We start from the raw sequence: 12,125 nt of genomic DNA on the forward strand, positions 1-12,125 counted from the left end.
TGAAATGTACCTATTTGGATAAATCACGGTCGTAAAAAGAGATATGGAATGAGTGCAAGGATGTTAATGGCTGATAATAACAATAAATTAAATCATGAAATCGGAGGTTTATGACCCTTAAGAAGATACTAGATAAAGAATTGCGGGTTGCGTCACGGCTAGCAATTAAGCGTACTAACCAGGAAATAGCATTTTTTCAAACGTAATAATCAAATACTTTTACCTGTATTTTGTTCCGATGGCTCCGGGACCAAAAGAAATCACCGTATTAAGGAGGGAAACGCACTAAAGAGGATCGTACTAACCAATTTCCACTGTATTCAGTATAACAAAATTATTTTCCGTCCCATATAACGAAATCTCCTGTATAACGAAATTTCAGTTTAACGACCGTATTTCAGGGGTCCGTAGGATTTCGTTTCAAAGAAATTTCAGTGCAGATATGTATTTAAAAGGACAAGGAATAGGTTAGTTAACACACATTTTATTTAAAATTAAATTTATTCAATCGCCGTACTAAGGAGGGAAACGTATAACCAAGTTCCACTGTAATCTCTATTAACTTGCCTTTACTCTCTCTGCCAGGGAAATCAAAGTCAGTCCGTTCCGGAGATGACATCGAGAGGATCGAAAGTCAAGGATGTTGGCACTGGCAAGACATCTGCTGGCCACAACAGGAGTCAAGATTGGGAGCGAAAGGCATCTTTGACAAACGAAGATGATGTCGTGGATAAGGCAGATGCGGAGCCAAGCGGCAAAAAACATAACGACGGTAGACACGAAGACGGAAACAGAAAAAGACGTAGCAAGGTAAAAGGCTAATGCTCACTCATATTCTCTCTGTGGATCTTTTGCGCAATAATAACAGTGCAGTGAAACCTCTTTATATCGTATTGGAGGGGACCGAAATTTTTGCAATTTGATATATGGAGGTTCACTATAGAGAGGTTTTAGTGATGGGCACCATTTTTTCATATCCTTCAGAAATGAAAGGCATTTCTGTCTTTTATACCATTACATTTATGTGTTTAAACAAACATGCATGCATCAGTAAACATATATTTATTATTTAATGATAACAGAAAGGGAGCGCTTTCACTTGACTTTACCATGATTCAAGAGAAAACAATGTTATGTCTTTTTATTCAACATTTACTTGTAAAGAGTTGGATAGTTGGACACCTTTGTTCTTATTTACTGTCAGGTATGATCTCATATGGAACAAAATGGCCACAAATAATGATTATTGTGAAAATTGCAGCATATTACAGTTTATATAAGGTGTAAAAGAAAAAAAAACAAGCATGAAACATTTGTTGCTGAAAATGTCATTCCATGTCCATGTACACAATTGCGGCTGCATTAATGGTTTCTAGATGTCTCGGTATCATTTGCGGAGGTAGTTAGGCTGTCTCGGGGGTGTCTCCTTGGTATGATAAGTGGAGGTTTTACGAATTAAAGAGGTTCACTACGTAGAGGTTTGCCTATAAATTTACATGTGAATCTGGCGGGACCGTGGGGGTGGTAAGAAGTATGGAGGTTTATGATGTAAAGAGGTTCATTACATAGAGGTTTCACTGTAATAATAATAGTATTTATTTGCTCAAAGATCGATTACATCAATATAAGACATGTCAATAAATTGCACAAAATACATATACAAGATAATGTAAAGTACAAATTTATAAAGTGGTAAAATATAAGTAAAATTAATCACTCATTCCACTACCAAGTATTCATTTACTGAGTAAAACAGGTTTTCAAATAGAAAATCCCTTATTTTGCTATTAAAAATATTATAAGATTGGATTTCCTTCAATGCAGAGGGCAATCTATTGTAATAAAATTAATAATAATAAATCCAATGAATACAACAAATGTCAGATTAAAAAAAATTTATATCGAAGAATTCTTTTGAAGAATAAAACATATTGGAATGGAACAAATTCAACACCTTTTTTCTAAATACTTCAGTACTTATCTTGGTTTTGAGGTTCAGTGGTAAATGATTGTAATTAATTAACACCATGGACAATGGTCCATGCTTTGCAATGGTAGTCCCAATGTCTGCCCCATCATTTCACCCCACTATCCTCCAGTAGGAATTTCCATGATCTTTCCTTCATTTACAGTGCCTAAAATGGCAAGTTCCGATCTTCAGAAATACTTACTGCACCAACCTAAATTCCGTCTTTCTCTCTCTCAGAGATCACTTTTTCACAGACTCCCTACCTCCTTCAATTCCATTTCGAGTATGTACTCACCCTTCCCTGGATCTTTCAATGCCCATCAGATCATTCAAGAGGCAGCGTCGAGAAGCCATCTACTGAATCCCTTTTTTTTCCTTTTTATATATCTTTTTTATAGTTTATATTTGTTAAAGCTGCAGATTATTTGTTTTGTACTCAATGTGAAGGCCATTTTGGCTGTTTTTGGATAACAGGGTGGTTTCCTATTATTTTTTGAATTGCTTAAATCGAAAGATTATTACTCCTGAGGTATGCATTCACAGATTCAGATTTTAAAATGACGATATCTATTTCTTGAGATTAAATGAAAAGTGAACATTTCCAAGCATGCGAAAACGAGACAGCTAAGTATGAATGCTGGGAAAATCCCGTGTGACGTCGTTCTGGTTCCCGCTACTACCGCAGGTGCGGTGACCTTGGGGCGAGGCTCTGAATGCTGATACGATGCAGGAAGCTGGCTGGTAGCTGATACCATGCTGGCTGGTAGTGCTTGGCTTAAATAAGGATTATTATTCCCCTATCAAACGAAGAAAACTTTCCAACCTTAGCCGGTTTTAATAGGCGATTATTAAGAGATGTTTCCCTGAGCTTTGAGCCTCATGCATGCATTGGTAATCCCTCACGACATAACTAGGTCCCTGTGATGTCATGTGGAGTGGCATCGCATGGGCGCCAATCTGACCTTTTTCAAATGAGGTTAGAATTGACCATTAGCATTCGCCTAAGCAGGGATTTCTAAAACCAAATAATTTGTATATTATGAATACAGTAATGGTGGGTAACGAATCGCAATCAATTCCTTTTGCTTTCTTTGGTGAAGGAAACCATCCTATTTAATAAGTAAATAAATGCTGTACCATACCAATAATACTGGTGGGTTGAGGAGAAAAACTGTTAGATATTCAATATATAGGTACCTACTGATTGTCAAGTAGCAGACATTTTCACCAAAGCATTACCATATACATCATTTTCAAAACACAGAGCAGAACTTGGTCTGACTAAAGGTTAATGAGGTAAAGTTGTATGTTGTGTTAAATGAGTAAAATTAAAAGATGAGGGTATAGATGAATGAGAAGTTGAGGAGGAGTGTTAGAGTGTGCAATTTCTCATATGTTTAATGTTTATAGGTTACCATGTCACGGTATAATAATGTGAGTTGTTGATTGATTAAGTTCTCGTATCGGTTGTGTCTGTATGATTTCTTCAAAAATAGAATAATAAGAATGATAGAAAAACACAACAAAAACTGCGGTTTCCTCTCCACAGGAGGCTAATCATTTGTTTCCCTCTGCGCAGGAGACTTCAGTCGAGAGGCCTTCAAAAGTGAACAGGAAGGACGCTGGCTCCCTCGCCGTGGGCCACGCAAGGGAGGTGGCCTCTGGGAGCATCCGCAAGGGAAACAACGGGGGGAAATGCGTGGATGCTCCTGCCGGGAGAAAGATCGTGGATGCTGCCAAGTCGTCTGCTCCCGTGGCTGAGGTGGGTGGATCTGTTCATTGCGAGGTGCTTTTTCTGAGTTCACGTGAATTGCACGTGATGGCAGTTAGTTATGTTTTTAAAAAGAAAGATACAGTAAAACCTCTTTACATCGTAATGGAGGGGACCAAAATTTGGGCAATTTGATGTATGGAGGTTCACTTTAGAGAGGTTTTAGTGATAGGCACCGTTTTTTCATATCCTTTGGAAATGAAAGGCACTACTGTCTTTTAAACCATTATATTTATGTGTTTAAACACACATGCATGCATCAGTGAACAAATATTTATTCTTTAATAATTACAGAAAGTGAGCGCTATCGCTTTACCGTGATTCGAGAGAAAACAATTTAAGCTCTCTTAATTGAACAGTCACTTAAAAAGATAAAGATAGTTAAGGATACCTTTTTCCACTGTTACTTATTTACTGTTAGGTATACTCTCATATGAAAAAAAGGCCACAACTAATGATTAACATGAAAATTACAGCATAATAAGGTATATAAGAAAAAAATGATTACAAGATGCTTTTTCCGAGTTTCTAAGGCTTCCAATTTTTTTTCTCCAGACCGTAAATGAATACAGCGGGAGTGAGGGTTCCTACTTTATGGTGCAAACCTGAAAACCGTGACTAAGCCGTGAATTTTGTCCACCGTGAAGAAAAAATTCACTAACTCCTATTAACTTTGTGTGATTCCATCAGAACTTTTCCTGGATATCACACAATTACTTATACCACTTAATTTTTAAACAGAGCGCGACCCGGGTTTCAATGAATAATCATCATCTCCAGGCGAAAATTAGGTTTTTTTTATCTTATTACTGCTACCTAGTGACTTGATGAATTTTAAAACAGACGCCAGAATGATCATGACTATAGATCATGTGGCCACAAACAACCAATCAAAACGCTTGGTTTTTGATGCATTTAAAAAAAGCACGCGAAAAAATCCAAGCATCCTCAACCAAGCGCGCCTTGGTATTCATTTGTTTCATCACCTCAACCTCCACGAGGAGCCACTATAGGTCACGTGACCACAAACAACCAATCAAAACGGTCGGTTTTCGATAAATCGGTACAGGCGGTCTTCGACATTCGTACAATTCGTACGACTTTTGTACGTTTAAAATTGACACCTTTTACTTGACTTTCGTACGCTAAATACGGACTTTCGGACGTTGGTCTGCCATTTTTTTTAAATTCCCGCGATGTTTATTGCGCATCCCAACATTCAATTGTTTCAAATGGCAGTATATGCGAACAATACGAACGTATATAATTAAGGAAATTGTTGGTAGTTGACTCTAATCTAGGTGATTTATTTGGGAGAGAGACTGCCTGCTATAGGCTCCTTTATGAAGAGAAGAAAGCCTTCATTGGAGATATTTTTCAAAAGAAGTTGACTAGACATCATTGCAAATAGCTTTCAATAAAACTAGTAAGATCTTCTTTCTAATTGCGTTTTTTCGTTTGAGTGCTGTTTGCACTCCTTCAGCAACGATATTGCATGATATATCACCCGAATTCCGTTTGTTTGTTGTCTTTTTTGAATAACTTGCGAAATATACGCAATCATGAATGTCACCTGCCAAATGTTGAATTTTGGTGTAAAAATTAAAAGGTATCCAGAGTGCGAGTTCAACTACTACATTTTGTTATGCTTCTTGATATGTCTTTTTATTTATAGTGGACGTAATAACTGGAATGTCAACTTAAACCTAGCCAAGAGGAAGTTTCACTCGATAGCCAACGGAGTTCTTGTTTTTTTAAACTTTTATTTACATTTTCTGCATATTTTTGAAAGAAATTATAGATGATTTGAGGAGTTTTATTAACATATTATTAAAATTAAGTCAATTGAAATGAATTCCGTGGAAAAAAAGGCTTTAGTAGTTATTTTCCGCTCTTTTGGAACGTAACCCCTAATTGGAATGGAAGTCAAAGGTTCGACTTTCGTACAAGTTTTCAGGAACGCATTGTGTACGAAAGTCGGGGACCGCCTGTATATCAAATCGCAAAATTCAATTGCATGCTACCCAGGAAAACTTGCCATTAAAAAAACCTGGGAAAAGCCGTGAATTTCACCACGAAACCATAAAAATATCTCAATCGTATTTACGAAAATTATCGGATTTGTAACTCGAAGTTCGGTTCCCACGCAAAATGAGAGTACATGCCATATGCTTTGAAATATGAGTTTTCCATTGGAAATTTACTTAAGGAAACATTTATACGGCAAATAGGCTTTCAATTTATGGCAATAGCTCTCAATAGACTGCACTCACCTCGTTTGAATTTATGTGGATAATAAAGCTTAAGTGAAAATACTGTCGGATCTGGATTAACCGTCTTCGCATTTAACATTTTGATGGCATGAGAACAAGATGGCTGCCAACGTCGCATGTTCCATATCTCGGCCAATCTTGTCCATGCAGCGTGGAAGAACTGGTTTTGACTGGGACTGGAAATACCTACACGCATTATTGAATCATTGTATGGAACATAATGTGTGCCAGCCACAGCAAAACAAGAACAGGCCATGCACGTCATGGAAATGAGGATGCTGCAATGGATCCTAGGCATCTCCCGTCTTAATTTTGTCATGAATGAAGACATCCGGAAAAGATTGGGAGTTGTACCAATTGCGGACAAGATGCAGGAGGCTTGACTGTGGTGGTATGGGCATGTGGTGCGTAGCGACGAGAACTCCGTGGCGAGAACAGCAATGCGGCTGAGCCGTGAAAGACGCCGACCACGAGGACGATCTAAGATGCGCTGGCTCGACAGAATATGGTGGTTTCCTATTATTTATTTACAGTGGAACCTCGTTAAAGCGAGTATGGGATATAGCGAGACCCCCGTTATTACGAGAGATAGCCGATGCACCGTCAATTGACCCTATAATAAGCGTGTTTAAAAAATTCGTTTTTACGAGGCCCTTTTGGTGTTGGCTCTCGCCATAGCGAGGGTTTCATCGCCGGAAAAACTTACATCAAGACTACTTAATCTCTGTAATTGCCAGCGATCTGTTAGAAATGATGTTGATGGAGTGCTCAGTCTCTAATTTATGTGGTAAACTGTCGTTTGATAAATAAGTAGTTAATTTTGGTGAAAATATTGTGGCATTAGCATTCGCGAATGCTTGATCTTCTTTTGTTCCTCGGGCGGCATAAAGCAGTCATCAGCATACCCGCACGTCCATGAGTTGCATGAATAGAAAGCATTTGATGGCAGACACCATGGCCAAGAAAACACCAAACAATTAGTCGTTGTTTGTGTAAGGAAATTTAGTGATGCAAATAAACATCACCTTTCATCTCGATTTATGCTTACGTTTATCAGATAGAAATTTATCTGTCACCGCACCACTCTGTTCCTGTATAACTGTTCGCAACAGGTATACATATTGGCTATTATTTGCTCCACCTCCGGTAAAGCGACAATTCGCTATAACGAGTGTTTATTGGTGCACCGTGGGGTGTCGTTTTATCGAGGTTGCACTGTATTGCCTTAATCGAAAGATTATTACTCCTGGAGTGCGTATTTCGCGCTTTTAGATTTTTAAATGACCATATCTATTTTTCGCGATTAAATGAAAAGTGAAAAATTTCAAATGCTCGAAAACGCGACGCGTAAGAAGGAAAGTCCGTGCGACGCATTTCTGGTTCCACCTCTCTCCTTGTGAGGTGACCTTGATCGAGGCTCTGAGCGCTGATAGGATGCACGATGCTAGCGGATAGCTGAGTACCTTGCTGAAAGGTAGCACTTGGCTTAAAAAAGGTTTATTAATACCTTATCAAATGAAGAAAACTTTCCGAACTTAGCCAGTTTCAATAGGTGATTATTAAGACGTGTTTCCCTGAGCTCTGTGCCTCATGCATGCATTGGTGACATCAGACGTTATGACTCCTATTCTCTCGTGTAGAAACTAGGACCCTGTGACGTCACGTGGAGTGGAATCGCATGGGCGCCAATCTGGCCTTTTTCAAATGAGAATAAAATTTGACCCTTGCCATTCGTCAAAACCGGTATTTCAAAAACCAAATAATTTGTGTATTATGAATACAGTAATGGTGGGTAACGAATCGCAATCAATGCCTATCGTTTTCTTTGATGAAGGAAACTACCCTATTAAGGCAGACGTGAAGACCATCAACGCCAACGCCAAGACAAGTAGACGCCCTGGATTGAGACAAATGGTGAAGAATTAGCAGATCAGAGAACCCTGCAATAGTGCGGGACAAACGCTAGGTTGAAGAAGATTATTTAATCATTGTGAACATTTTTAACCCTTTTTTGCCCGTGAGCTGAAATGTTCACTTCTTCACTTCACTCTAATGAACAGTTAAACCCACCTCTATACCGGATGGAAAACAATTTCGTTATACTGAATATTTTGTTATACTGAATATATAGTTGTATCCGTTCGTTATAGGGACATTTCACTGTACTGTCGGTGGTGGACACATTTGTGTCCTAGAGCAATGAAGTATCTTCCACTCGACTGATCATCATTCCTTCCCTCACTGCTAGGTGGCTGGTGATGCTTCGAGGGTGAGTCGGACTGAACAAAGCCGTGCTATTCTGACCAATAAGGAAGACTCCAGCGGAGGATTGGTGGGGGAGCTACGTGCTAGTAACGCATTGAATGATGGCGTAAGAGCCCAGAGACACAGGAAAAGCGGCCACAAGTCACTGCAAAGGGTGAGTTGCATCATTTTCATATAATTTATAAAAAAATCAAAGGTTTTTCTTGGTTTATGCCATGATTTTTTAAAATCTCAGTGGATCATTTGTCATTATTCTCCAGTGCACTAGTAAGTGTAGTGTTAGTTCTGGTGTACCCTACTAAAAAAAACTCATTCTCTATTCAAAAGGTTTCTGGAATTTCTCCCTAATCTCGACAATAAGGCTGATATTTACTACCTGACTTACCTTAAGCCTGAATCACACGATCATTTTATCCGCCATTTCGGAGCGATCACTATCTAGATCACTGGAATGATCAATATGGTGGCTCGTTTTTTCGAAAATTTCGTTATACCGAATATCCTTTTTTTTCGAAATTTCGAAATAACGAGGCACCAAATTGATTTCGAAATTTAAAAAAATACAGTTTGATTTAATGAACATTTGCTAGATAATACTAAAATAAATCCGCCTTTTCTGACTGTAGTGGAGGTGAATTTGACCCTAGAGGGACATGAAACCGCCATTGTGAATCCTGAACGATAGATACCATCTTCAGTGATATCTTCTTACACGAAAATATGGTCAATGCAGTAGGCGATGGAATCGAAGAGCATACTCTCATCCTAGTGACTACTCTTGACGATTTCCAGACATGATTTCCACGTTTTTGACTGAAAAACATCTCTATTTCGCGTCGTTTATCGCATGGATGGTGTAAAATGAGGAGGCGTGTGTCGGGTTTCCTTCTCCCCCACCAAACTGCTTTCGGAGACACAATTAAAGGTATTTTTCTCGATAATTAAAAGCAATAGAGCTGACATATTTGGTCTTAAATATCAAGGAAATACCAACGTTACACTCCATTGGAAGAAAATGAGTGCTTGCGAAAACCAAATTAAATTATTTAAATTTTTAACCTTTTTCGTGAAAAATTTCGAAATTTCAAGACGAAATGGCAAACATAAGATATTAATCGATTTTTTAAAAAAATCGTATCTGTAATACCCACCCGGGTACGAAACTTTTGCCGGGTATTACGATTCGCTACTAAAAACAAAGTGGCAAGACGAGGCACCCTAGTGATAACTCGCAAAAGATAGTCGCCGGCAATTGTTTTTTTGCGAATACACTAATAATGAGGATTCCTGTCACTTTTTTCATCACTCGTCCTTTGTCGCTTTTTCCGTCGCTAAAACACCGTATCAGCCAATCGGAACGCTTTCTCGTACGGAATGATTGCAGCGCAACGTTTGGCAATCGTGGGAACGACATAGATAAATCCTGAATTCACACGATCATTTTTTTGTCGCGAAAGTGATCACTATCGTCTAAACTGGGATTTCAAAAGGCAAATAATTTGCATATTATGAATACACTAATGGTGGGTAACGAATCGCAACCAATTCCTTTCGTTTTCTTTGGTGGAGGAAACTACGCTATTATAACCAGTCCATCATTCACTTTCCTAACATCAAGTATGCCATGAAACGGAGTTACCCGTTAACCACTCATAAGTTCATTAAGTCAGTTTTTAAATTATATATATTCATGCTGAGAACCTGTCCCGTTTCCTCCTTTCCTGGTAAATTTGCAAGAGCACAAGGGCTAGCCTTAGTGGTGCCATCTACGATGGAGGAAACTACCCTATTATTACCAGTCTAGCGTTCACTTTCCTAGCATCACGTATGCCATGTAACGGAGTTACCTGTTAACCACTCATAAGTTCATTAAGTCAGTTTTTAAATGATATCTTCATGCTGAGAACCTATCCCGTATCGTCATAACCAGGTTAATTTGCAAGAGCACAAGGGCTAGTGCTGCCATCTACGTTTTAGGGCCGCATTCTTAGTCGACCCTCCAAGTCCAACGGACCCGTATACATCATCAGCCCCTTACATAAACCAGTCTCGCCCCACATAAGTCACATCAAGCCCTGCATTTTGTTGGAGTGTGTGATTTTTATCGTTTATGTTTCATTTATACGGTTCATATTAATATTGCCAGTAGTGTGTTTAGTTTATGATTGTTGTCTTTGTTGCTATGTTGTTGCTACGTGCAACCATACCTTGTCTTTCGCGAGTCATAAGCAAAGTAAGTGAAATAGGAAGATGTTCAAGTTCCTTTTATGCGCTCTGCTATCTGTGCGATTAACTAAGAAGGAAGAAATTAGTAATGCAACATGTTTGGCCGTTTTTGGAACTAAACGGGCCATACTTGATGTAGGGTACCCGAACCAGCCCTAAATCCTACGAAAACATGGCGGCCAAAATTCGTACGCTGATATCTTTGATTAAATAATTGACCTTATAATGGATATTAAGGGAGACGAGGTCACACGTACCATTTTAAAATGTGCGGTAACACAGCGTAAAGGTAATGATACTACCACATTATACCCATCAAGTGAAATAAAAAATAAAATTGATTGCAGTATAATAAGTACAATATAGCGGTATACATCAACTTGATTCTATGAATATATAATAATACTCGCTGCGCATAATTGCATTTTTGGGGGGTGTATGTGGGTTTACTGGAGGTTTATAGGTTTGTACTGCCAGGGATCATCAATCGTCCACATCAATTCCGTAGCGATGAGTGGTAAGGCTTGGAAAAGGTGCGAAATTGTGACGAAAAGTACCCAAAAAGGCTACTTATATGCAAATTTTAATTTTTAGGGGAATCGGGGAGTTAAAACATGATGATTTTCTATGGTCACATCCATTTACTATCATATCTAAGAGTATTTGCCTCTATAACATCCATATTTCGAGAGTAATACAATAAAGTGTAAATCTCTCCCCGGGAAAAAATTAGTAGTGCCCGCCATTTTTATTTTTTTGCGGTTATATTGATTAAATCATTTAATAAAAGTTCATGTTTTCTGAAAGACAATGCAAAGTTGTATGTAACTACAAAGTTTGAAAGAAATCAGTCAGGATTAAATTGACAAAATCCTGCGTTAATCTTTTGGAAATCGTAATTTTCGGTGATATTCGGAATATTTTAATTTTTTTCGAAGTAATCAAGGACGACAAAAGGAAACTGTTACCTATATTTCGTAGGCGATGTTATGAGCATATATAATAATCATTTTCGTTATCATACAACTGAAATTATGTCGAGGGAAGCGGAAGGGATGAAATTATTTTCGAAAAGCCAATTTTTGGACGCCATTTTGGCAGTAATTTTCTTAAAAAGAAACTAAGTACAATACATAATTACGTGCCCACGTTCATCAGCTTTCAAAAAATGCATCAACGATCCATTTGGCACTCACGGTTCGCGTGCAGTAAAATAAAAACCGAAAGAGGGTCCCCGGAAAAGGCGCGATTTCGGCCATTTTGTAGACCTACACGTGGCGTAAACTCCCGGTTTTCGGATTTTTCCTACGGATCATTTTGGGTTTCCCGCACGCGGGAAGCTCAAGCTCTCCAGCTCGTCTGGAAGTGGTCGGTAATTTGTATCAATCAGTGAGTCAGTTACTCCAAGCGCTGTATATAATAGAGATTTTTCACGTTTGGCACTTGCTATACTCCTGGGAAACCATTACTTTGTTTACGTATAACCATAGAAAACGTATTTTCATGCCACCATCTGTGAATGATTGTTGCAGTGTATCAGTTTTGGCCTCCCTTCACCCCACAGACCACCCACCCAAACTTAATTCCAGAATTAATAGCAAGAAAGAGACAGGAACAGGCG

General features: G+C 38.6%; 1 protein-coding gene across 2 annotated transcripts in view; it reads left to right on the top strand.

The window, feature by feature from the left end:
- The first annotated feature begins 590 nt into the window (after positions 1-590).
- LOC124170124 overlaps positions 591-12,125 on the top strand; it is a 41,171-nt gene continuing 29,636 nt past the window's right edge. For both annotated transcript variants that reach the window (XM_046548812.1, XM_046548813.1), the window contains exons 1-3: positions 591-810; positions 3,549-3,731; positions 8,262-8,432. In XM_046548812.1, coding sequence (XP_046404768.1) covers positions 613-810; positions 3,549-3,731; positions 8,262-8,432 — 552 coding nt within the window. In that variant the 5' untranslated portion in view covers positions 591-612. The remainder of the gene's footprint in view (positions 811-3,548; positions 3,732-8,261; positions 8,433-12,125) is intronic.

The sequence above is a fragment of the Ischnura elegans genome, chromosome 13 (genome assembly GCF_921293095.1).
Source record: "Ischnura elegans chromosome 13, ioIscEleg1.1, whole genome shotgun sequence".
NCBI lineage: Eukaryota > Metazoa > Arthropoda > Insecta > Odonata > Coenagrionidae > Ischnura > Ischnura elegans.